The sequence below is a fragment of the Poecilia mexicana genome, unplaced genomic scaffold (genome assembly GCF_051168715.1).
Source record: "Poecilia mexicana isolate PSO_F unplaced genomic scaffold, ASM5116871v1 scaffold_16, whole genome shotgun sequence".
In the NCBI taxonomy this organism is placed as follows: Eukaryota; Metazoa; Chordata; class Actinopteri; order Cyprinodontiformes; family Poeciliidae; genus Poecilia; species Poecilia mexicana.
The window spans coordinates 2,428,973-2,455,736 of NW_028263385.1; the positions used below are offsets into that span (position 1 = coordinate 2,428,973).

The window sequence follows — 26,764 nt, forward strand, 5'->3', positions numbered from 1 at the left end:
ATATATCATAATACATTATGACAACACATTGTCATAATGTGTTTTTTCCCCACATTATGACAATGTGGGGAAAAAATAAATATATTTAAATAAAACATCTGAATAAAGACATATTTGTTATATATTTAAATACGGCAACATAATGAACAACTTTCCCCCATAATGTTTTACATTCAGATAAGACAGAAAAATATATAAAAAATGTATTTGACCACATTGCGGCATCTAGTATTTATTGCAGAGTATTTGTCTACGTGGCACTGATGAGGTTAATTATCCATCATATTCTCTCCTGCATACACAGGTCTCTGATCTCAGATGAAGAGGTGCGTGAGTCAAAGTTGTCCGGTGGGTGTGTAAATATTATTGTACCAACATACAACATTTTAATGAGCTCAACTGCTTTAAATACTGGTTCCGGTTGGTTTTCAAAGTAAAATATATTTAGAAGTTTAATGCTTCAACATTTTCTGCTTTTGATAACATTAGTTAAAAAATAAACGAAATTTTGCGTTAAGTTTCTAAAACAGATTAAAATCTGTTTAATGCTGCTTAAGGGCTGAAAACAAGTTTCGTAAAGTGTGTGGTGCGCTTATTTTGATGGGTAACCTTCAGCATATCCGGTGTGTTGCGCGTAGCTTAACTCAGCGGGATGACGTCTTCGTTAGCTCCCGGTATAAACACGGGTGTTCCGGTGTCCTATTATGAGCCGCCTTCAGCGATTTTAATTCGTACAGAAAGAAGTTCGTGAGTCTGGACGGAACTACCAGACTGAAACTGAACCGGTTCTGTTGGTCCTTTCCGCAGTTCCTTCCAGATAGCTGCAGTTTTACCAGAAACTACGCAGTTCGGGAACAGGGCGGGAGTCCCACTGCATTAACGGGACCGATAAACGGTCCCTCTGGTAGTCCGGAACCCTGACCCGCTCGGTTCGGTCTTATCGGGCTCTCACTGGGAACAGAGGCGCCATGGAGTCTTGGTGGAGCCTTTCCCGGAGCTCCGACAACGGGAGGTAACCGGAGCGGGACAGGAGAGCCTCGCACGGCGGACAGCGGCAACCTGTTGCCGGTTTCCGGTGACACAGAGAGGATGAGCGGCGCCGCCGGACCGCCGCTGCCGCTGGTGCTGCTGCTGCTGGGCGGCCGTGCGGCGTTCATGGTCTGCCGGTCCCTGAACGCACCGCAGGACGGAGCGGTTCTGTCTGCGGAGGTCCAGATGGACGCTGCTCTGACCGGTAGGGAGTTTAAAGGTCAAACAATCAGGAAACTACAGGAAATAATCAGAACAAACAAATTAATTTACATTTTTATTTTATTTATTAACTCCATTTTATCAAAAAATGCTAATTTAACAAACATGGAAATGTTAAATATGCTTATGGTTTAGATAAATATTAATTATTTTTACAGGTGCTTTGTAATAAATTAAAATATTTCTGCAAGTTAGTTGACTTTGGTAAATAAGCCTTAGACTGATGTGAGTCATTTCGTGTTTCTTTCTGGTATTTTGCCGACCACGTCTTCCAGCTGCTGATGAAACTTTTTCCACAACACTCTTCCTTCCACTCAACTTTCCATGAATGTGTTTGGATGCATCCCTCTGTGACCAAACAGCTTCTTAAGGTCAATGTCTGCTGGACTTCTGTCCAGTTATGTTGGACAGAACAGAATATTTAAATTTGGGTTTTTATTTGCTGGAATGAGTTTCTTCTTTTAACAACTGGAATAAATTAACTTCTTCATGTTTTTCTGTTGACATCTTAAAATATAGATATTTGAATGGGAGTCACTCAGGGTCCGCTCTGTCTTTAAGGTGTGGACAGACAGAGACGTCCCTTCCTGGAGAAAACTCGTCCCTTCGTCCTGGTGGACGGACAGAGACGGAGTCTGGCTGAAGCTGTGCAGGTTGGCGCTGGTTTTACTGGTTTCACTGGTTTACTGTTGGGTAAATGCTGAACGTTCACAGATGTTTCCATTGTTAGTGCGTCAGAAAAACCTCAGCTGCATCTTAAAGTCACTGATCTCAAAACTTTAACAGTAATTCTTATTTATTTACCAAAACTAAGACATTTAGTAGTTTGATTGTTTCATTTCCAAAGATTTCCACCATTTTTCTTTTTGCTAACTCTTACCAAAACAAAAGCCGATTAGTTTGCTGGTCTGTTACCATGGTAACCTGATGGGAAGGTTGCTGCAGCACCATGTGGCGTTCAGGTACGGCCCGGAAGTCAGACCTTTCAGTGTTCTACTCTGATCATTTCAGCAAAGACTAAATCTCCAGTTTACTGGACCGGATCGGCCCGGTTCTGTCAGACGGCGGTTCCGAACGCAGTCAGCCACAAAACTAGCGACTTTTTTGTTAGTGACTTTGTCAAATATTACTTAATTAATTTTAAATTTTCAGGTCATGTTATTAAGGGAAAAGTACATGTTTTAAGTAGCTTTTCAGTTTTAATTTATTTTTATTTTGTAATAATTCAGAAAGTTTTTGCTTCTTCACTGAAGCCTTGATTTGCTCTGAAAACAGCGATTCCTGTCTGTGTTTCTGTAAATTATTAATAATGAATCAGAGGGAATCATTCAGGATAATTAAGCAGAATCCAGACTTTGAGGGACTTATTTTGGCATTGATGTCAGACCTGCTGGAGTTTGTTCGGCAGGAGGAATCCGCTGCCCTGCGTTCGGGTTTCCTCCCGCTCCGCAGACGGGCCGCCGCAGGAAGGAAGCCACGCCGTTTTCACCCACAGCTTCCTGCAGGAGCGCCGACATCTGAACACAGGAGGACGGTCGCTTCCTGTGCAGCTGACAGAAACTCTGAGCTCATTTCCTGCAGGAACCCCCCACCTGACTCCACCCAGCAGGAGAAAGTGGGAGAGCCAACTAACGGATTCTGGTGGACTCAGCGGTTTCCCTCCAGACCAGGACCAAACCAGCCAATCAAAACTGATGATGTTTGAACCCACAGTCTGATGGAACCGGGTCGACTTTCAATACACTGGAGCTTTGCATAAATGATCAGAACGCTGAAACGTCTGAATTTTGGGTCGCGTTTGAACGCCACTCGGCCGCTGCAGGGTCCAGCTGCTGATTCAACCCACATGCTTCGGTTCTGACAAACATCTGGGATCCAAGCTGATGGGTCCCCTTCCTCTACTGGAGGAAGCAGAAACCAGAACCTTCCAGCCGGGTTCTGACGCTGACCCGGCTGGGTTCTAACTGGATTGATCGAGGCTTTCCGTTTGATCATGACTCAGTAACGATCCCACCCGGCCAGCAGCCGAGGTGGAGAAAACAAACACGCCTCGCAGGGGAATCCTGCTGCTCCACCCAGAGCTTTAACTGGGATCAAACTGGGATCAAACTGGGCTGGTTCTGAGGCCAGCAGATAAACACAGACATGGTGGAAGTGAGGAAACAACAGAGCCAACCAATCAGAGCCAGAGAGGTTCTGATACTGAACTGGACCAACACATCCAGTTTTCACACTGTGGTCCAGTCCGGTTCTGGTTGGTTCAGTTCGGTTCTGGTTGGCCCAGTCTGGTTCTGTCCAGTCCGGTCGGTCCAGTCCGGTTCTGGTCGCTAACTTGAAATGCATACCTGCGTTCATCATCAGTAATCAGGAAGTTATTTGTATTTCTTGTTTCCCTGTTTGTCACTGTTTCATTCTCCATGTCTGATTATTTTTCACATTTTTGATGAAGCTAATAAAGAGCTGGACTTTATCAAGTTTATTTGTAAAGCACATTTCAGCCACAAGGCAGCTAAAAGTTCACATAAAAACCTAAAACCATCATGAAGTCACCAATTATAGAGCTAGCAGAAAACAGTACATTTTGTCAAATGCCTGTAAAATAATCAAACATGTTCCAGTTAGTATTAACCAGACCAGCTTGATTTAAAGGCACTCAGTGTTTCAGCTGTTTGCAGTTTTCTAGAAGTTTGTTCCAGATTTGTGGTGCATAGAAGCTGATCATCTTAATGTCCAAAGACAACTTCACTTTCTGTTCGTCTGGAGAAAGTTTTGGCTCCTCATTCATTTATTTGTTCTCAGCATCTGATCAGTGATTGGCTGGTTCAGAGTCACCTGGTGACATCATGAAACTAAATGTGTTCATATTTAAGAAGCTTCAAATTCTCAGCTGCTCACAGAATAACAGAGACGGCATGTCTCCAAGTGTCTCCACATGTCTAAGTGTCTCCACATGTGTAAGTGTCTCCAAGTGTCTCCAAGTGTCTCCAAGTGTCTCCACATGTCTAAGTGTCTCCAAGTGTCTCCACATGTCTAAGTGTCTCCAAGTGTCTCCACATGTCTAAGTGTCTCCACATGTCTCCAAGTGTCTCCACATGTCTAAGTGTCTCCATATGTCTCCAAGTGTCTCCACATGTCTAAGTGTCTCCAAGTGTCTCCACATGTCTAAGTGTCTCCAAGTGTCTCCACATGTCTAAGTGTCTCCACATGTCTCCAAGTGTCTCCACATGTCTAAGTGTCTCCATATGTCTCCAAGTGTCTCCACATGTCTAAGTGTCTCCAAGTGTCTCCACATGTCTAAGTGTCTCCAAGTGTCTCCACATGTCTAAGTGTCTCCATATGTCTCCAAGTGTCTCCACATGTCTAAGTGTCTCCAAGTGTCTCCACATGTCTAAGTGTCTCCAAGTGTCTCCACATGTCTAAGTGTCTCCATATGTCTCCAAGTGTCTCCACATGTCTAAGTGTCTCCACATGTCTAAGTGTCTCCACGTGTCTCTAGTCCATCATTGTTTATTGCTCCAGCTTTGTTTTAATAGCAGCAGAGTCTCGGTGTGAATCTGAAGCGAAGCTCTCCGACTCCTTCAGCAGGAAGTTGCTTCTTGCTCAGCCGGATCACTTCCTGTGGAGCTGAGAGGAGAACGCGGGGAGATGCTGGACAGGAAGTATCCGGTCTTCAAAGAGCCGGGGACAGGAAGTCTCTCTGATTGGATTGCGGATGCACTCAGTCACGCCCACATCCTAGACGGCCTTAAAGGCATATTTCTATTTTTACCACTCAGACTTTGTTTTCCCTCCAAGCAGCCAGACCAGTCCGCTGACGGGTCCGCTAACAGGTCCTCTGACGGGTCCGCTAACAGGTCCGCTGACGGGTCCTCTGACGGGTCCGCTGACGGGTCTGCTAACAGGTCCGCTGACGGGTCCTCTGACGGGTCCGCTAACAGGTCCGCTGACGGGTCCGCTAACAGGTCCGCTGACGGGTCCGCTAACAGGTCCGCTGACGGGTCTGCTAACAGGTCCTCTGACGGGTCCGCTGACGGGTCCTCTGACGGGTCCACTGACGGGTCCGCTGACAGGTCCACTGACGGGTCCGCTAACAGGTCCTCTGACGGGTCCGCTGACGGGTCCGCTAACAGGTCCTCTGACGGGTCCGCTAACAGGTCCTCTGACGGGTCCGCTAACAGGTCCTCTGACGGGTCCGCTAACACGTCCGCTGACGGGTCCGCTAACACGTCCGCTGACGGGTCCGCTAACAGGTCCTCTGACGGGTCCGCTGACGGGTCCGCTGACGGGTCCGCTAACAGGTCCTCTGACGGGTCCGCTGACGGGTCCGCTGACGGGTCCGCTGACTGGTCCGCTGACAGGTCGCTGACTGGTCCGCAAACGGGTCCGCTGACGGGTCCTCTGACGGGTCCACTGACGGGTCCGCTGACAGGTCCACTGACGGGTCCGCTAACAGGTCCTCTGACGGGTCCGCTGACGGGTCCGCTAACAGGTCCTCTGACGGGTCCGCTAACAGGTCCTCTGACGGGTCCGCTAACAGGTCCTCTGACGGGTCCGCTAACACGTCCGCTGACGGGTCCGCTAACACGTCCGCTGACGGGTCCGCTAACAGGTCCTCTGACGGGTCCGCTGACGGGTCCGCTGACGGGTCCGCTAACAGGTCCTCTGACGGGTCCGCTGACGGGTCCGCTGACTGGTCCGCTGACAGGTCGCTGACTGGTCCGCAAACGGGTCCGCTGACGGGTCCGCTTACAGGTCGCTTACAGGTCGCTTACGGGTCCGCTGACTGGTCCGCTGACTGGTCTCACTAGAATCTGCTCTTATTCTCAGGATTCTTTGTGAATTTGGCGCCAGTTTTCTGCATTTCTTTTGGACGATCTATATTTTACTTCTAGCATCCTATTGTTCCCGTGTCTCCTCTTCCAGATAAATAATAACCTGCAGGCGGGTCTGGAGAAAGCCAAATCTGAGGGAGGAGTATGTTTGCTAATATTGGCTCATCGTGTTTGCAGACAGGGAGGAACCAGTCTGAGAGCTGCACTCCCAGTTTCACATTTCCAGTTGTATCTGCTCCTCACCAGTAAACCTAACAATCTGAACCTGCAGCTCAGGCAGGAAGTACAGGAACCTGGAAAACACCTGCAGTCCATCCAGGTGGGTCCGGTGCAGAAAATGACTGGTTCCAGTTTCTGCTCCAGACACTATCAGGTGTTTTCCTTTTATATCAAAAAATAATTGTTTTACCTTTTCAGTGGGGTGATTATTACTTGGCCTCAGTGTGCATCCTGGTGGCTGTTAATGGCAGAATCCCAACGGAGCGCCAACAACAACACATTGATGAGCATTAGTGAGCGATCAGATGAGAGGTTTAGACATGAAGCAGCGCTGCAACAAGGTAACAGACTCACCAGGTCTGAAAATGAAGAGCATCGGTTTGTGAAGATCCGCAGTGGAGACGGAAGAGGAAGTAACTGGAGTCCAAGGCTTTAAAAAAGTTGGGGGTGTTTGTGGCAACACAGGAAGTGGCCCTGCAAAACTAAAAGTCACCTGTCTATAAAATGTCCTGGTCTTTCTGAAGCTCCGTCCTGGAATTCATCCCAACATGGCTCCTCCATTAACCCTTTAACAGCGTTTCTACCAGCTGTGCTCTGAGCAGCAGCTCCTCCAATGAGCTCAGCTGGTAATGCAAAAGTGAAGAGAGGAAGTAGGAAAGTGAGGAGTGGACAGTTTGTCCTCCAGCAGCCTAAACCTGCAGCAACATAGCTACAGAGATAGCTCAGGATAACCTAAGTCAGGGGCCCCCAAACCTTTTCCTGTGAGGCCACATACCTTTTCCCTTCTCTGCTGGCGGCCGGAGTCAGTTTGTAACAGAAATGTGACGTTTGCAGGAGCCTAAATGTAAAAAACATTGTTTTCCAGAAAGCACAATCAAATAACCCTCTCTGGGTTCTTCACAGAAAAAATCCAGGAAAAAACAGTATTTATTAAATAAATACTGTATTTTCCTGACTATAAGCCGCAGATTTCTCTGCCGCTCTTGGTTTTCCACAGCGATGCAGCAGAGGGGGGCGGACAGCCAACATCTGAGTCATAACAGGTCAATCGAATATCACATTTATTACGTTTGAAAAAGAAAATGTTGCCAAGTTTAGATTCAACTGAACTGATTACGGTAGTTTCCGAACGGAAACTGTAACAGTAAAAGTGCTGATCCTTCGTGTTGCTACTAGCATGTGCTAAATGAAAATGGGCAATTTCTTCTTCTTCTTCTTCTTTAGATTTCAACAGCAGCTTTCATCCATTATTGTTGCACTACTGCCATCTACTGGATCCTAATATCTATACCTCAAATTCTCATAATGATCCCACTCTTATTTAAAAAACAAAAAATCTTCTTTTTCCCCATAATGCTTATTTAACTGATCAACAACATTCTCAAATTTCAATTCTCTATTAAAACCTAACTCCGTATTAATGGGCGCTTTCTTCTTTGATTTCCAATTTTGACTTCCAATGATTCACTTCCTGCTAAAGAGCCCCCTGGTGGTTGAAGAAAAATACACATATAAGCCGCATGGTTCAAAGCTTAGGAAAAAAGTAGCGGGTTATAGTCTGGAAAATACGATATATGAAAAAAAAATCTAAATGCTCTCTGGTATTGTTCAGGGGACCGGACCAAATGTGGAGCGGGCCGGATCCGGCCCGCGGGCCGTAGTTTGGGTACCACTGACCTAAGCTATCAAACAAACGCTGTTTGTTTCGAAGTGTTTGCATTATTTTAGAAATGTCAAATTGTGCATTTATGTGGTCAGTGAAACCGCAGCTGGTGTGGCATTAGATTGACCTTTGACCCTTGTTTTGTGGTTGTGGGTTGGTATGTGTTCTGGTTCTGACCCATTTTGTGCGTTTTCAGGACGGCCATCCTGATAAGCTGCTGTGTGAGCTGGAGGTGAGAGGACAGCGCCTCCTACTGGACCTGGAGAAGAACCAGTAAGTACCGGTACTGGTCTCACTACCAGCGTGGTACCGTACCAGTACGCTGCCCGTCTGGACCCATTCAGAACCATTAATCCTCTCTGTTCGCGCAGCAACCTGCTGCCCAGACCACCCAACATCTTCTTCTACCTCCCCAACGGAACTGGAGTGTCAGTGCCGGCCGAGCCGGTGGTGAGTCAGTGAACGCACCGCGGTCCCTTCGGGTTCTCCGGCCCGGTTTGTCCCTTTGGGTTCTCCGGCTGTGACTGGTGTCGATGTGTTTGTGTCGCCTGCAGACTCACTGCTACTACCACGGCAGCATCCGGGGATTCCCGCACTCCAGAGCGGCTCTGAGCACCTGCTCCGGACTCCGGTCAGTACTGCCCCGGAGTCTGATCCAAACACAGACCCAGGGTTCTGTTCCCACAGTTCCCACTCTGTCTGAGGAAATAAAGGATTTATCTTTTGATATTTTCCAGGTTTGATTTATTTAAATGCTGAAAAATTACTTCTACGTTTAAAACAACAGCCTCTGCTTTCAGAGGATGCGTTAGCAGAAATACTATGTATGATTTGCACTTTAGCATTAGCTTCCACTAAATACCATGTTAGCATAGTGCTTTAACATTAGCTTCCACTAAATACCGTGTTAGTATAGCGCTTTAGCATTAGCTGCCACTAAATACCATGTTAGTATAGCGCTTTAACATTAGCTTCCACTAAATACCGTGTTAGTATAGCGCTTTAGCATTAGCTTCCACTAAATACCGTGTTAGTATAGCGCTTTAACATTAGCTTCCACTAAATACCATGTTAGTATAGCGCTTTAACATTAGCTTCCACTAAATACCGTGTTAGTATAGCGCTTTAGCATTAGCTTCCACTAAATACCGTGTTAGTATAGCGCTTTAACATTAGCTTCCACTAAATACCGTGTTAGTATAGCGCTTTAACATTAGCTTCCACTAAATACCGTGTTAGTATAGCGCTTTAACATTAGCTTCCACTAAATACCGTGTTAGTATAGCGCTTTAGCATTAGCTGCCACTAAATACCATGTTAGTATAGCGCTTTAACATTAGCTTCCACTAAATACCGTGTTAGTATAGCGCTTTAGCATTAGCTTCCACTAAATACCGTGTTAGTATAGCGCTTTAACATTAGCTTCCACTAAATACCATGTTAGTATAGCGCTTTAACATTAGCTTCCACTAAATACCGTGTTAGTATAGCGCTTTAACATTAGCTTCCACTAAATACCGTGTTAGTATAGCGCTTTAACATTAGCTTCCACTAAATACCATGTTAGTATAGCGCTTTAACATTAGCTTCCACTAAATACCATGTTAGTATAGCGCTTTAACATTAGCTTCCACTAAATACCGTGTTAGTATAGCGCTTTAACATTAGCTTCCACTAAATACCGTGTTAGTATAGCGCTTTAGCATTAGCTTCCACTAAATACCGTGTTAGTATAGCGCTTTAGCATTAGCTTCCACTAAATACCGTGTTAGTATAGCGCTTTAACATTAGCTTCCACTAAATACCGTGTTAGTATAGCGCTTTAACATTAGCTTCCACATAGTCACATATCGGTGTAGCAATTTATCATTAGTGGAGCTAACGTTTATAATTAGCACTTGAGCATTAACTCTGCTAACTTGTTAGTTTATGATTAATCTGGTCTTTACTCATAAAGATAAAATAAAGATAAAAGATTAAAGATAAATTCTGGTCTTTATGATTAAAATATGATCGAATATTTTAAATGAAAAGTTATGGGGGGTGGTGTTTAAAGGAAAAGTTCTGGTTCTGGTTTGTTCAGACAGAACAGTGACTGAAGATATTTTCTTGGTTTCAGATTAATAATCCTAATGAATTAAACCATTGCGTCTCTGCGTTCAGCCTCTTGCTGTTGGACTGAGGAAGTTTCTCTGGTTTCCCAACATCGATCCGGTTCTGCTGACACTGCAGAAATCTGCTGACTCATCCACTCCTGCTCGGTTCTGCTGAGTCACTCAGTTTAAGAATCCTCAGGCGGTCCGGTCCAGAACCAGAGTTTTGTTCACGGTTGCTCAGCGGCTCTTTGTATTTCTGGGCGTTTTGTCCCGGTTCTCCTGCAGGTCCACCTAATCCGATTAGCGAACCTCTGACCTGCAGTGGGATCAGAGGGTTCTAAGGTTTTCTGGGCCAGAGCGACTCGGCACAGAGGAAACTGTTACAGATATGATGTGGAGCTTTTTCTGCTCAGCGGGGATTATTCAGATTACCTGGAAACACAGAAATCCTCAAATAATCCCTCGAACGGTGAAACCACCAGAACCAAAACCTAGACGGGAACGGTCGGCGTTCTGAAACCTTCAGCAGCAACGAAAACCCAAATAAAACCAAACTGACTTTGAGCTGGAGAAATGTCCTGGATTAGAATAGAAACGGCTTCTGTTGCCCTGCTGACGCAGCAGCAGAGGTTTGCACAACAACTGTGAAAATCTGTAAATAACAAACAAGAATAATAATAATATACTGTGCAGCAGAGTTTCCCAACCCTCAAGGCTCGCTGTCCTACATGTTTTAGAGGTTTCCCTGCTTTAATGTGCCTGATTCAGCCGATTGCAGTTCAACAAACGCCTGTTAATCAGTCATCGATTGAAATCAGCTGGACTGAAGCAAGGAAATACCTAAAACCTCCCAGTGGCCGTTCCCACGCGCGGCCACCGGGAGGCGCCGTTTCCACGCGCGGCCACCGGGAGGCGCCGTTTCCACGCGCGGCCACCGGGAGGCGCCGTTTCCACGCGCGGCCACCGGGAGGCGCCGTTTCCACGCGCGGCCACCGGGAGGCGCCGTTTCCACGCGCGGCCACGGGGAGGCGCCGCTTCCACGCGCGGCCACCGGGAGGCGCTGCTTCGACTGGCCTGAGGAACCAGCCCCCCTCTGAGGATTTTCTCCTCAGCAGATTTAATCTGATGCTTCTTTCCTGCTGCAGCCTGCAATGGAGGAAATTTAACTCATGAAATCAGACTCTTCTTCTTCTGCGGTTGAATACTTTGATCAACGGCGTTCTTTCCTGCAGCGGCGTAATTGTCCTCAACTCCTCCGTGACCTTGGAGCTGCAGCCAGAGGTCAGGGAGCGGCTGGAGGAGCCGGGAGGAGGAGAGGAGGAAGACGTTCACCTGCTGTTCTCTGCCGGTCCTCTGGAGGGCGCCGCGGCGGTAGGCTGTGCCGTGGCGCACACGCCCGGTCCTCCATCCTCCAGCCGCACCGCCGGCCAGCGGGTGAGCCGCCGTTTCTCTGCCCACTCCTGTTCTGACCTCTGACCCCACTCCGTTTCCGCTCCTCCTCTGACCCCTGACCCCGCTCCGTTTTCCCGCAGACCAAGAGAGACATCCTGTCTGAGACCAAACACGTGGAGCTGGTGCTGGTGGCGGACCATCAGGAGGTCAGTGAGGGTCCGTCTCAGAAGGTTTCTAGAAAACTGGAAGATTTCTTAATTTTTTTTCTCCAAATTGTTCGACTTTTGGAGCTCAGAAATTCATTGTTTCCTCCAGAAGATTATCTAAAATAACATTTTCCCTCCAGTTCCTGAACTACCAGAGGAACAACCAGACCATCGTGTACCGGCTGCTGGACGTGGCCAACCAGGTGGACTGGGTGAGTCCCGCTCCGGTGCGGTCCCGTCCGCTCCCGTCCGCTCCGGTCCAACAGAACCGCCCCGCTCTCTGTTTCAGTTCTACCGGCCGCTGAAGGTCCGGGTGGCGCTGACGGGCCTGGAGGTCTGGAGCGACCGCGATAAGATCCGGGTGGAGAGGAGCGCCACCGACACGCTCAACAACTTCCTGGAGTGGAGGAGCAGAGAGCTGCTGCCACGCCTTCGCCATGACAACGCCCAGCTCATCATGTATGCCTTCAAAATAAAAGCTCCTGGTTTATTTAAGTCCCTCGGGCTTTGTCGACACCCAGAGACAGAAGGGCTAAAATGTTCCCATCAGGCCCTGAAGTCCTTAAAAGTTTGGAAATTTAACAACATTTTCTCTTTATGAACACAGTCACCTTAAAATCCTTGAATGTTTTTGGGTTTTTAACAGACGGCTAACGATTCATTTAGTCATCGACTTAAAAATCACCACATTCTGTGTTTTTTTTAATGAAACCCATCCATCCATTTTCTCTACACCTTGGTGGGGTCGGGAGGTGCTGCTGCCTCTCCAGGTAACGTTCTGGGTGAGAGGTGGGGTCACCTGGACAGGTCACCAATCTGTCGCAGGGCAACGCAGAAACAAACGACCATGCACACACACACACACCTAGGGGCACCTAAAATCCATGCAGAAAGACCGGGAATCGAACCCAGAACCTTCTTGCTGCAAGGCAACAGCTCTACCAACTGCACCAATGTGCAGCCCTCTTAATGAAACCATTTAAACTTATTTTACTCAATACTAGAAATACACTGCTCAAAAAAATAAAGTGAACACTCAAATAACACATCCTAGATCTGAATGAATGAAATATTCTCATTGAATACTTTGTTCTGTACAAAGTTGAATGTTCTGACAACAAAAAAATCATGTCTAAAAAAATCATCAATGGAAATCAAATTTATTAACCAATGGAGGCCTGGATTTGGAGCCACACACAACATTAAAGTGAAATGTTCCCTTTATTTTTTGAGCAGTATACATTCAAACAATTCAAACAAATCACTTTTTAATGAGAAATTTGGCATTTCATTACCTAAAAGGAGATAAAAGAGGAAGAATCTGCAACTAAAAAACCTTTCTAACATCAACATGAAAAGCTGAGCATTAATACAGAGTAGAGCTGATCTGGGGATTATTATTGGATTAACAGATTAATAACTGGATGCAAAGGGGGTTTAACTGAAGAATTATTGAGCAGGATATAAACCAGAGGAGTTCAGGTGAGACAGGTTTACCGACTGAAAAGGTTTTTAATCTGAAAAGCTTTAATCTGAGTCATTTGTTCAGCAAATGGCCGTTTTACAGCATTGATATTCCAGTTAATGAATAATCGAGTTTCCCATATTCGATTAATCACAAAGAATCGTTTTATCCTTCTGCTTATATGTGGAAAACTACTAGAGCTAGAACTCCGTGTATAAACTCTGTCTTACCTGAAGACACAAGTTATTATTATAATTATGGATTAAATAGACCTTAAAAGGTCCAGTGCAGACGTTAAAGAGTCCAATCTGGACCGTAGAGAGTCCGGACCTTAGAGAATCCAATCCGGACCTTACAGAGTCCGGTCCGGACCTGAGCGCTCTGTCTGACCCGAACAGGGGCGAGTCGTTTGACGGTACCACTGTGGGAATGGCGTCCCAGTCCTCCATGTGCTCCAGGGACCGATCCGGAGGCGTCAACGTGGTGAGCCCCGCTCCGCCCCTCTACTTCCTGTTTGACCCGCCCACTTCCTGTTTGACCTGGCTCCGTTCCTCAGGACCACCTGGTCAGCGTTCTGGGCGTGGCCTCCACCGTCGCCCACGAGCTCGGACACAATCTGGGCATGAGGCACGACACGGCCGAGCGCCGCTGCTCCTGCGACAACGAGCCCCGCCTCGGAGGATGCATCATGGAGCCGTCAACCGGGTCAGAACCAGAACGGCACTTATTTCTGTTATGACTGTTATGTTGACAACTCACCTAAAACCAGTGCTAGTGTTCGTCAACATGTTGACACAGAAGTTAATTGATTTAGTGTTTTTATTTTTAAACGGACACAAATGTATTGATTTTTAAATTTATTTGCCAACTCTGCACCAGTACAGCTCACTTAATACACCAAAAGCTTCACAAGCTGGTCAAACATGTAAAAACCTTCAACCTGTTCAGTCGGTGCAGTTAGAAGTATCCTGAACGGACTCACCTGGTCAGACATGTGAAATAAACTGCAACAAGTTTTTTTGTTCAAATGGATCAAAGTGCAATTAGAAAGAATAAATATAGAGTAAAATAAATAAAGCATAGAATTAGACTGACTAGATCTGCCCTCATGGGTTGGTAACATTGTCATAATAATCGATCTAGAATTTTTTTAAATGTCGGGACCGATTCAGATATTAACATCAGACCGGTGCAGCTATTAGTGCTAACTGTTAAAACCTCAGCTGATAGGAGGTCAAAGGTCAAATAAAGGCCTTCCTACAGCTTCAGTTTGCTGAGTTTTTGAGCAGATACTGCAGAACCTTCCTGTCCGAGTAGGAAGTGTTTGCTGGCCTGCGTGGCTGGCGGTCGTGGCTAACAGGATTAGCCTGTCTGATCTCCCTGTGTTGTGGCTCACCTGTTCACCTCTGACCTCAGCTTCATGCCAGGTCAGCAGTTCAGCAGCTGCAGCGCCGCAGATCTGTCTGTCAGCCTGCTGCACGGCGGCGGCATGTGTCTGTTCAACGTGCCGCAGCCCGACCGCCTGCTGGGCGGACCGCGCTGCGGGAACCTGTACGTGGAGAAAGGAGAGGAGTGTGACTGCGGCCTGCTGGAGGTACACACCTGCACACCTTAAATAAGCACCTGCACTCCTTAGCAGCTTAATTATTCACCAGCCCACCTTAAATGCATCAGTAATAATAGCATTATTAAATTGTGAATCAGCCTCTGGTTCATCCTGCTGATGCTGCGCTCTGATTGGTTAGGAGTGTGATGACCCGTGCTGTAACGCCTCCACCTGCCAGCTGGTTCCTGGAGCTCAGTGCTCCTCAGACGGTATCTGCTGTGAGGACTGTAAGGTGAGCCAGGCTCCAGGTCCACAAGTAAAAAACTCGACTGGTTTAACCAGAATCTCGCTAACGCGTCTTCTTCTTCTTCTTGGGTTCAGCTGCGCGCTGCGGGCTCGGTGTGCCGGGAGCCGCTGGGAGAGTGCGACCTACCTGAGTACTGCACAGGCTCCGCCCCTCACTGCCCCCCCAATGTGTTCCTGCAGAACGGAGAGGCCTGCCGGAACGGCGCCTCCTACTGCTTCGGGGGAGTCTGCGCCGATATGGATTCCCAGTGCCAGATGCTGTGGGGAACCAGTAAGAAAACCAGTTCAGAGTGATTCCAGTAAAATTAGAAACACCGCTCCAACTGGACACAGTTTGTTCTGGTTCTGGTGTTAGCAGCTTCCATCTGAAACCAGTTGGTTCTGGTTCTGGTGTTAGCAGCTTCCATCTGAAACCAGTTGGTTCTGGTTCTGGTGTTAGCATTAGCAGCTCCCATCTGAACCCAGTTGGTTCTGATTCTGGTGTTAGCAGCTTCCATCTGAACACAGTCGGTTCTGGTGTTAGCATTAGCAGCTTCCATCTGAACCCAGTTGGTTCTGGTTCTGGTGTTAGCAGCTTCCATCTGAACCCAGTTGGTTCTGGTGTTAGCATTAGCAGCTTCCATCTGAACCCAGTTGGTTCTGGTTCTGGTGTTAGCAGCTTCCATCTGAACCCAGTTGGTTCTGGTGTTAGCATTAGCAGCTTCCATCTGAACCCAGTTGGTTCTGGTGTTAGCATTAGCAGCTTCCATCTGAACCCAGTCGGTCCTAGTGTTAGCATTAGCAGCTTCCATCTGAACCCAGTTGGTTCTGGTTCTGGTGTTAGCAGCTTCCATCTGAACCCAGTTGGTTCTGATTCTGGTGTTAGCAGCTTCCATCTGAACCCAGTCGGTCCTAGTGTTAGCATTAGCAGCTTCCATCTGAATCCAGTCGGTCCTAGTGTTAGCATTAGCAGCTTCCATCTGAACCCAGTTGGTTCTGGTTCTGGTGTTAGCAGCTTCCATCTGAACCCAGTTGGTTCTGGGGTTAGCATTAGCAGCTTCCATCTGAACCCAGTTGGTTCTGGTGTTAGCATTAGCAGCTTCCATCTGAACCCAGTCGGTCCTAGTGTTAGCATTAGCAGCTTCCATCTGAACCCAGTTGGTTCTGGTTCTGGTGTTAGCAGCTTCCATCTGAACCCAGTTGGTTCTGATTCTGGTGTTAGCAGCTTCCATCTGAACCCAGTCGGTCCTAGTGTTAGCATTAGCAGCTTCCATCTGAATCCAGTCGGTCCTAGTGTTAGCATTAGCAGCTTCCATCTGAACCCAGTTGGTTCTGGGGTTAGCATTAGCAGCTTCCATCTGAACCCAGTTGGTTCTGGGGTTAGCATTAGCAGCTTCCATCTGAACCCAGTCGGTTCTGGTTCTGTGTGTCCAGATGCCAGCAGCGCTCCAGCCATGTGCTTCTCATCCGTCAACAAACAGGGAAATAAATATGGAAACTGCGGTCAGCTGGCCAACGGCTCTTACATCCCCTGTGCCAGCCGGTGAGTAAACACTGATCTGCTCAGCCTACAAATCCCACGATGCCTCTGTGTTCCGGGTTCATCCATCTGTGTCTCTTGTTGCTTCAGAGACGTTCTGTGCGGCAGGATCCAGTGTCAGGGCGGGACGGAGCGCCCCCTGTTGGGCAGCATCGCCCAGATCCTGACCGTTCGTTTCAACCACAGCGACCTGGTCTGCAGAGGGACGTTCTTCCACCTGGACGACGACGTGTCCGACCCGGCCACCGTGGCCCAGGGCACCGCCTGCGGGCCCGGCAAGGTCAGAGGGCACTTCCTGCCTGCTCAGCCAATCAGAGTTCATCTTAGATCTGATTGGCCTACAGGCTAACTTGTTTCCACTGGTTCAGGTTTTTTTTCTCATTCAGCCTTAAAAAGTTACATTTAGTGATGAGAAGTTAGTTTTTTACAGTATTAAGTATTGAAGTGTAGTTTATGATCGAGATGCTCCTTTTTTGCGTGTAATAATGAAAAGAATATTTATTCTTATTATAATTGATAATATTATTCCCTGTGTGTGTTTGTAGGCTTGTTTGAATCAGAAATGCGAGGATGCGTCCGTGTTCGGCGTGGAAGAATGTCGCAGGAAGTGCAGCGGTCACGGAGTGAGTTGCACCATTTCAGGCTTCAAAATAAAATAATTAAATAAAAAAGCACATTACAAAACAGTAAAACCAAATACATGCATGAACCATCTGTTTTTTATTAACATCACAGAGTCCTGATGTAATTAGCAGCGACTCCTGAAAACATGCAGAACAGAAAAAACCTGAAATCACTTCATTATTATCAAATTAATTCACTCTTATAAAAGAAATATATTTTGATATGTTTTTAATTAACGAAATTTTGGTATCTGCATTTTTTATACTTCAAAAACTAAATATTATACTTTCAAAATTTTGTTCATCAATTCATTCAGTTTTTATACACGTTATTTAAAAATGAAATAAACCAATAAATAAAGAAGCAAATAATACCAAAACCTTCTAAAATCAAAACATGTCGATTTATAATTAAAATGGACCATTAATATATTTTACATGAGTGAATTTCCTGAGTCAAGACAGATGGTCTTTATTAAGACAGATTAAATATTATATTCTGTAATAAATAAACATTTAAACTATTTTATATGCAAGTATTTTAGGATATAAACAGTATAAAGTGTTTATTATTTTTTTATAATGTAAAAAACAGACAGAGATCTTCAGGAGGAAAAAAATATTTCATATTATTTATAGATCGTCTGATTTTATGGAAACAAGTTTTGATTTTTTCTTTTTGGACCTCAGAGTAAATCTGGATTTTTAATAAAAAGATGTTTGGCTGTCTCAGTAATGCTCTGGATGAGTCCAGTCGTGTGATTGGCGGTTCCTGTCTACCTGTCTCAGGTGTGTAACAGCAACAGGAAGTGCCACTGCGACGCCGGCTGGGCTCCTCCTGACTGCAGGTTCTCTGGTCGCGGCGGCAGCGTCGACAGCGGCCCGGCTGCTGCCGCTGCAGGTGCTTCCCCCTCACAACCAGAACCAGAACCGGCTCCGGTTCCGCCGCTGACCCGCCTGTTTCTGTGCTCAGAGTCCGATCCGGTCCGGGTCGCCTTGCTCCTCATCTTCTTCTTCATCCTGCCCGTGGTGCTCCTCTTCCTCGCTCTGCGCTTCCCCCGTTTCCGGCGGACGGTCTGCTGCCTCGGACCCAACAGCCCGTTTCACAAGGCCCGGCAGCACAACCGGTACCGCCGACCCACACACACACACACACACACACACACACACACACACAGACTTCAAGCATAACTCTACTCTTACCTACAATGCAGTGTGGCTGACTCTGAGCTGTGGGGTTTGGAGTTTGAACCCGCCCACGCCTGCAGGTACTGCTGGACCTGCCGGGTTCTGCTCAGCAGATGGTTCTGTAGGCTTAGTGGTCGTCTGGAGTATCTGTGAGTGCTCAGTATCCTACCAGCTGTCAGGCTCCAGTTTCCCTTATAAGAACTAAATTTACTGCAGAATTTCTCTAATCCATACAGGTTCATATATTTACATACAGACCTCGTGATAAGTTGGACTGAAGGAAAGTCTCTTAACTTCATTTGAATAAATTGATGTGATCATCATGACAAATATAAATAAATATAAATACACATTAACATGAATCCAACATGTAACAAACTGATCCAATTGTTTTGTTTTATTGATGATTTAACAGAATTAAAGGGGGTCAAAGTGTATTGAATTGAGGTGTTGTACCAAGTTACACCACAAGGTGGCGTTGCTTCCCCTGCTCTACCAGTCTTCAACCAGTAAAGTCTCCATCTTATTTTAGCTTAGTTCCAGGTTGCTAACGTTCACCAAACACGTGGATGGAAATTATTCCCTTAAAGTTTTTACATCTAACATTTGTTATTCCAACGCCCGGTCGTACGTAGTCGATGTTTTCAGAGTGAAATAACTGTTACATCTGTTAGCATTTCGGCACTAACATGGCAGTTGCCCTGCTAGCTTAGCAGCTAACGTCTAAACTGTTAGCAGTGATTGTAGCGATCCAGAAATAAAGTTTGAACACCTCACTGCCTGAATTTATTCACAATAGTATAATAATATATCTGAATAGGTTTTGTTTTTCCAGCGTGCTGGTAACATACTGACTGCTCAGACGTACTCGCTCCAACCCGACGGTCTGTGCTTTTAAATCTTGACCTCCTGACTGATGTGATCACTCCTCCTGTAAATCCACTTAAAGCTGTACTCACAAAGATCCCAGTATGGATCCCGATCAGAGCAGAGAGGATTCTGGGTAATGAAGTCCTCAGTGTTGAGCCCTTCAGTGCAGCTTTAAGTTCCTTCAGAGATCTGAGGCCGTCTGTAGCCGGGTAGTTGGCGTGATGTTGTTTCCTGCTAAACTAACAACAACATGAAACCCAGAGAGGATCCGGACCGTTGCTGGTTCCGGTGCCTCTTCTTGACCGCCACGATGTAGCCATGACAGCCGTCCTCCATGTTGTCCAGGACACCGGCGACGGAGCGAGTAGACGGTCGCAACGGAGAGCAGGTCCGACCGCTGCGATACCACCTGAACCCGCAGTCCGACGTCGCGCTGGCGCCGCCCCACAAAGAGGTAACCATGACAACGGCACCACACACTGAGCGCTGGCTGGAGGAAAGAGTCTGGGTTCATGACCTTTAAACTGGAAGCAGAATGTCTTCAGGGTCTGGTCCTGTTGGGCCCATTTCCACAGAGACTCAGCAGAACTGTACCGGGTGTCACCAGCAGGGGGCGTAGTTCGCCTTCACCACGCTGATCTAAGCAGCAGTGAACAGTGGAACCGTTTTCTCTCCTGATTGGTTTGGGTTAGGTCTCCATGGTAACCAGGTGTTTCATTTCTGCCCCAGGTTACAGGTGGGCAGTAAGACCAATGTTCTATCAACGTTAACTTCCTGCTGGATTCAGATACGTTGCTATGGAGACGGTCATAAACATGCAGCTTTGTCAGCTTAATTTGTTTCCAGTAGGCCTGAAGCAAATTCATCTGATTAATCACTTATTGAAATAGTTGGTAACTTAGTGATCGATTAATCTTTTACTGGACTACAGACAGAACAACACAGTCAGAGCAGATTTAAAACTACAAAAATACAAACATTTTGAATAAATCTGTTCTTCCCAGAACTCCATAATTATTTATTATTCCTGTGAGGAAAATAAAAACATCCAACTCGTCACACGGAGCCAAACGGCAACAGTTTCAGAGCCGGCTTCAGTTTATTGATCCACCAGTTTCTGCAGATACTCATCCGTCTGATCAGGGTTCTTAAAGGTAAATAATTAGAACTTTGCTGATGTGAAACCTCCATGTTTGGAGCAGGAGAGTAAAACTGATGAAGGAAGTGAAATGAGCTCCTCCGATTGGTCGGATTTGAGGCTCCTCCTCCGATTGGTCGGATTTGAGGCTCGTGGGAGGAAGTGAAACGGTGAAACGGCGAAGCGGCGTCTGCTTCCCTTCCTCTTTTATTAACGCTGCTGCTGCTGTCTGCCTCTGCTTCCTGTTTTCTCTCCAATCAGGTTCATGACAGGCCTGCTCCTCCCACTAAGCCCCTCCCCCCTGACCCCGCCCTAACACCCCCGCAGCAGGTAACCAACACCTGGCCGTTCGGTGTGTCTGTGCGTCCCGCTGCATCTCAGCTGCTGCTCTGTAGTTTGTGGCTTGTCGTCTCGGTCCAGACGTCTGTGTTGTCTTCATGTGGGATTGTTTATGAAATTATGGGAAAATGTCTATTTTTCCATATCAACCAAAGACTTACAACAGCTGAAATAGTTTAATTTTTTTATAATTTAACTTGAGAAAAGCAGAATATTAGTTGATATAAAACATTTAACGGCTCAAACGTTTCACCTGCATCCATCTTGTTTTGCTACCGTCTTAGAAACTAGAATAGATGTCAGACACTTTGGTTGGTTTGGATGTTTTTGTGTTTAGTCAGGTTATTTTTGTCTGATCTGAACATTTATTTCATGATCGGAAGGTTTGAAGAAATGTGTAAGAGGTTAAAAACAGTTTGATTTTAACAATTATTGAATGAATCAGTTCATTTCTGCAGTAGAAGGAACTGAACATTGTCTCTTGGTTCTTCATGTTTCATCCAAAAAGTTTCTACCGTTCTGAACATGACGAGAAATAAAACGTTTATTATCTGCAGTCAGAACAGTCACACCGATGGGGCCGGTAAGGTCACTGATGGGACATTAGTGCTGCTAATGGGGCCCGTCATGTCCTGATTAGAAGGCTAACAGAGACGTTAGCCTAACAGGAACTAGTGGGGCATTAATTTCACAAATGGGCCAATTAGACCTAATGAGGTCATGAAGGTCAATAATGGGACCACTGAGGTCACCACGGGGTCATTAATGGGGTCGTTACGGTCACTAATAGGTCAATAAAGTATATTTATATGGTACATTTAAGCAACCATGCAGTTCAAAATGCTTTACATTATAAAAACACAAAAATAAAAGAAATCAAGGTCACTAATTGGGTCATTAACTTGACATTTTCTGGTCACATGGTGTGACTGACTCACCAGGTACCAGGTTCAGTACATCACACTGATGGCGCCCCTGGGGTCAGTACTGGGCCCCTGAGTCAGAGCTGTAGTCGGTGTTAGAAAGGTCAAACCACCGCAGCATTTATAAAGAATCAAGAAAAGTCCAGTTTCCTGTTGCAGTCAGTTTACTGAATCAGTTTACTGAATCAGTTTACTGAATCAGTTTACTGAATCAGTTTACTGAATCACTTTACTGAATTAGTCAGTTTACTGAATCACTTTACTGAATCACTTTACTGAATTAGTCAGTTTACTGAATCAGTTTACTGAATCAGTTTACTGAATCAGTCAGTTTACTGAATCACTTTACTGAATCACTTTACTGAATTAGTCAGTTTACTGAATCACTTTACTGAATCAGTCAGTTTACTGAATCACTTTACTGAATCAGTCAGTTTACTGAATCACTTTACTGAACCACTTTACTGAATCACTTTACTGAATTAGTCAGTTTACTGAATCACTTTACTGAATCACTTTACTGAATTAGTCAGTTTACTGAATCACTTTACTGAATCACTTTACTGAATTAGTCAGTTTACTGAATCACTTTACTGAATCAGTCAGTTTACTGAATCACTTTACTGAATCAGTCAGTTTACTGAATCACTTTACTGAATCAGTCAGTTTACTGAATCACTTTACTGAATCAGTCAGTTTACTGAATCACTTTACTGAATCAGTCAGTTTACTGAATCACTTTACTGAATCAGTCAGTTTACTGAATCACTTTAATGAATCAGTCAGTTTACTGAATCACTTTAATGAATCAGTCAGTTTACTGAATCACTTTAATGAATCAGTCAGTTTACTGAATCACTTTAATGAATCAGTCAGTTTACTGAATCACTTTAATGAATCAGTCAGTTTACTGAATCACTTTAATGAATCAGTCAGTTTACTGAATCACTTTAATGAATCAGTCAGTTTACTGAATCACTTTAATGAATCAGTCAGTTTACTCAATCATTTTACTGAATCACTTTACTGAATCACTTTACTGAATAAGTTAGTTTACTGAATCACTTTACTGAATAAGTTAGTTTACTGAATCACTTTACTGAATCACTTTACTGAATCAGTCAGTTTACTGAATCACTTTACTGAATCAGTCAGTTTACTGAATCACTTCACTGAATCACTTTACTGAATAACTTAGTTTACTGAATCACTTTACTGAATCACTTTACTGAATCTGTCAGTTTACTCAATCACTTTACTGAATCACTTTAATGAATCAGTCAGTTTACTGAATCACTTTACTGAATCAGTTTTCTGAATCAGTTTGTGTCTTCCGGCTCAGCTCTCTGATGCAGTCGATGCTCAGGACTCGATCAGTTCAGGAACTTTGCAGAAACTTTAAATAGATTTTCACTGAATGGATCTACAAATAAACTCTGTGTCTGTGAGAGGGTAACTGCTCCTTTATCTTCCTCCTCCTGACCTTTGACCTGCCCTTCTTCTTGCTTTCATTTCTACTGCTTCAGCTGGTTAAAGCGAGACCAGCTGCCCCCACCAAGCCTCTGCCCCCTGACCCTGTCGCCCCTGACAACCAGGTACGCTCACCTGCACCTGCATCTGACCTGTTGCTTTACATTCAGGCTGCTGAACGCTTTAAAACTAAACTAATGTTACCAATATTATTATAAAGTCACATATTTATAGTTCTTTCTTTTTTAGCTGTTAATTCATTTAATTAATTTATTAATTTTTCCCATTTTTCTGTTTGGATTTTTCTAAAACATATTGGCATTAATTTATTTATTCATTTATTTTGATTTATTTTAACATGACTGGAAACAAAATGCACTTAAATTTAAAGTCTTTCAATAACAAGGAAAACAAAAATACAGAATAAACGCACCAGTATTGATTTATTTTCTATTTTATGGTCTATATATAGACTAGTCAAATTTACATCCTTTTTTGTTTTAATTAATTTTTTTTCCAATTTCTTAATTTGATTTCCACAATTTCTTTTTTCCAAAACATTACATTAACTTTTTATTTCTTTATTTTCACCCAGCTGGAAATAAAGTGCAGACATAGAGAAATAGTAAAAAATTATTCAAAATCAAACGATAAGTAAAACTGACTAAATGCTAAAGTAATCATTTATTATTTATTTTGAGCTTTCAGTGTCAGTTATAACAACCAGTCTCTGTTGCTATGGTAACCGCTCTTTGGACCGACGCGGTTCTGTCTGCATGCGGCCTTCCCATCTTCATCTTCATCTTCTCCTCTTCCTCCTCACTAACCTTTCAGCCGCCTGCGAGCCGACCGGCCCCGCCCAACAAGCCCCTCCCCCCTGACCCACCTGCACAGGTACGCCGCTGAGCCGTTGGTCTGATTGGCCGGACTGGAACATGTGATCATGGTAGACTAGAGGTTCAGGTCTGCTGATTGATGGATTCGAATGAGATGTAGTTGCCATGGCAACAGCTTTAGTATTTAGTGAACCAATCAACAGTTAGTTAATCATCTGCTTTATGAACGTTTTTCTGATCTGGTCTCAAACTTCTTCCTGTCTTCAGGTTTCTGTTCCACTAAAGCCCATCGTACCCAAGAAGCCCCGCCCACCGGCTCCGCCCACTCAGCCTTTCCACCAATTAGAGAGCGGCTACGCCTCCAGCACCAAGCCGGCTGCGCAGGGCGCCGGGGCGCCTGCAGCCGGTCCTCACAGGTACCCATAATCCACCTGGACATCATCATCCAGCTGCCACTGCTGACAGGTTTTCCTTTCAGCCAACTTTCTGATGAGCATCAGTAAATGAGTTTATCGGACCAAAACATAAAGCAGATTAAACATGTTTCCCTCCTGATGGAACCTCTGAAGACACTGAGAGCAACTTCCTTCTTCACCAGATGGAAACAAGATGGAGGTGTCGGATTTTAGTAGTTGGAGAATTTGTCTTTAGTCTTTGTCTAAAGACCAGGAGCCATTTCTGCTGCTAGCGCTAGGCTAGCACGTTAGCTTTGGTTGCATTTACCCAGAATGCCCTGCGCTGTAGTCCACTTCCTGCTTTATGAGCGGTCTCCGCTATGTAAAATAAATTTTATTTTAATCTTTCGAAGATGTTCTAATGTTTTTTCCCTCATCAAAAACAAACCTGAAGCGTTGCATTCTGGGATGACTTCTGGAGGCGGAGCTTCAGAAAGATCAGGAGTTTTTAAAAAGATAGAGGCCCAATTTCAAAGCGTTAAGTCAGGAAGTCAAACGTCCTTTAAGTTACATTTAATATGGTTTTTTTTATGTCAACTGAAGGTCTCAGTTCTTTGATTGTGTTTTAAAATGGCACCTTGTGCCTGGAAAACACGATACTGGCCCTTTAAATATTTCCACATAATTGTCAGACCGTCAGGCTCCAGGCTGCTCAGAATTTGTCGCCGTCCATTTCTGCCTAACACATTGTGGTTCGAACTGGGCTGGTTCTGGTAGAGACGGTTTTCAGTCCGAATGGTTCTGGTCTGGAGTCGAAGGATCTTCCTGTTGGGAAACATCAACAAGTTCAGGTCAGCCAGCAGGAACGTTTCCATCAGGTCAATTCATACATACCTGAACGCACAGAAATCAAATTTATTCGTATTTTTTAGACTTTTCAAAGCCACAATGGTTGTCATTGAAAACTAATTTTTGCCCTAAAATGGTGAATGTTTGGAGTCGAATCATAACCTACATATTTTGAATCATAGGAGTCATATGTTTTTTTTTTTTTTATCTTAGGGTTAGGGTAACCTTAAACCCTTTCATTGTAATAAAGAATGTATGTTTGCAATAAAGTCAGCAGCAGTTATTGGCGACAGCTAACCAAAAGGTTAGGCTCACTAACCACTAATTAGCTAGACGAGAATTTCATCTCTGCTAAAAAAAACTTTAAAAAATGAGCGGAAGCCAACGATGCATCACTAAAAACAGAAGAAGTAGCAAAAGCTAACACTAAAGTACTAAATAAATTAGCAGAAACTAACGCTAAACTACTAAATAAATTAGCAGAAGCTAATGCGAAACTACTAAATAAATTAGCAGAAGCTAACGCTAAACTACTAAATAAATTAGCAGAAACTAACGCCAAACTACTAAATAACTTAGCAGAAGCTTATGCGAAACTACTAAATAAATTAGCAGAAGCTAACGCCAAACTACTAAATAAATTAGCAGAAGCTAACGCCAAACTACTGAATAAATTAGCAGAAGCTAGCGCTAAACTACTAAATAAATTAGCAGAAGCTAATGCGAAACTACTAAATAAATTAGCAGAAACTAACGCTAAACTACTAAATAAATTAGCAGAAACTAACGCCAAACTACTAAATAAATTAGCAGAAGCTAACGCCAAACTACTAAATAAATTAGCAGAAGCTAACGCTAAACTACTAAATAAATTAGCAGAAGCTAACGCCAAACTACTAAATAAATTAGCAGAAGCTAACGCTAAACTACTAAATACATTAGCAGAAGCTAATGTTAAGCTGTGTTTGCAGACGACCTCCTCTTCGTCCAAGTCGGCCGCCGGTTCCACCAAAGTTCGAGTTGTCGCCGCCGCTTTAATCCCAGAGGCACCGAGCTGCTGCTGGACGGAGCGGCCGAAGGTGATGATGAAGGTGATGATGAAGATGACTTCCTGTCGTCGGATCCGGTCCTGCAGGAACTCCAGCTGGAAACTGACTGCATCTTAGTGCCTTGCTCAGCAGCCTCACACAAACCTGCTGCTGGTGGCCTTATAGCGCCCCCTGCTGGCACCACAGGATTCTGTGCCTTGCTCATGGACACACTGGACAGAAGTCAAAGCTGGGGTCAAAGTTCAGACGGTAGAGTTGGAGGATCAACGCAGTGTCTGATTGGTCGGAGGAGGAACCAATCAGATTCTTTATATTCCCATGAACTTGGATTAAACCCGGAGAAGAACGAATCTGAAGATGTTTTCAGTCCAACATTCACAAATGTTTCTAGCTCAAGTTTTATACAAAATGTTCTGATGTGAGAAAAATCATTGCAGTCGATTTGTTTAGGAATAAAATATCCAACATCACCGTTTCTTCTTCTTCTTCAGTTGGTTGCCCCCCCACCGTGTTGACGGTTCTGACCCACTCAAATCTTCAGAACCTTCTGGACCTAACCAGTTTCTACATCCAATCAGGACCAGGAAGT

At 44.9% G+C, this 26,764-nt stretch overlaps 1 protein-coding gene and 1 long non-coding RNA gene across 6 annotated transcripts; one reads left to right on the forward strand and one right to left on the reverse strand.

The window, feature by feature from the left end:
- Positions 1-641: 641 nt before the first annotated feature.
- adam15 (ADAM metallopeptidase domain 15) lies at positions 642-26,645 on the forward strand. Of its 5 annotated transcripts, XM_088014288.1 has the most exons (26): positions 642-1,234; positions 1,813-1,904; positions 8,162-8,238; positions 8,337-8,415; positions 8,520-8,596; positions 11,294-11,495; positions 11,594-11,659; positions 11,800-11,871; positions 11,949-12,118; positions 13,523-13,607; positions 13,681-13,829; positions 14,541-14,718; positions 14,870-14,962; positions 15,052-15,247; positions 16,390-16,498; positions 16,586-16,775; positions 17,041-17,118; positions 17,908-18,019; positions 18,092-18,245; positions 18,333-18,386; positions 19,522-19,630; positions 20,576-20,644; positions 23,103-23,171; positions 23,881-23,940; positions 24,150-24,298; positions 26,098-26,645. In XM_088014288.1, the coding sequence occupies exons 1-26, from the start codon at positions 1,090-1,092 to the stop codon at positions 26,162-26,164; spliced, it is 2,901 nt and encodes a 966-aa protein (XP_087870414.1). In that variant the 5' UTR covers positions 642-1,089; the 3' UTR covers positions 26,165-26,645. The 5 variants fall into 5 exon arrangements, with proteins under 5 accessions (XP_087870414.1, XP_014825149.2, XP_014825151.2 ...); XM_014969663.2 differs by lacking the exon at positions 18,333-18,386 and having other exon boundaries at positions 644-1,234; XM_014969665.2 differs by lacking the exons at positions 18,333-18,386; positions 20,576-20,644 and having other exon boundaries at positions 644-1,234.
- Positions 23,567-26,227, reverse strand: LOC148154921 (uncharacterized). The gene is made up of 2 exons (XR_015765736.1): positions 26,103-26,227; positions 23,567-25,102 (listed from the first exon to the last, which is right to left on the reverse strand). It is a non-coding gene; the product is annotated as an uncharacterized LOC148154921 (long non-coding RNA).
- Positions 26,646-26,764: the final 119 nt, after the last annotated feature.

What these genes read in the sequence shown, in the direction of transcription:
- adam15 (XM_088014288.1), top strand. Translation starts at nt 1,090, where the DNA reads ATGAGCGGCGCCGCCGGACCGCCGCTGCCGCTGGTGCTGCTGCTGCTG. An exon ending in CCAGATGCTGTGGGGAACCA is followed by an intron (nt 15,248 to 16,389) that starts GTAAGAAAACCA and finishes CTGTGTGTCCAG; the next exon opens with ATGCCAGCAGCGCTCCAGCC. An exon ending in CTGTCGCCCCTGACAACCAG is followed by an intron (nt 23,172 to 23,880) that starts GTACGCTCACCT and finishes CTAACCTTTCAG; the next exon opens with CCGCCTGCGAGCCGACCGGC.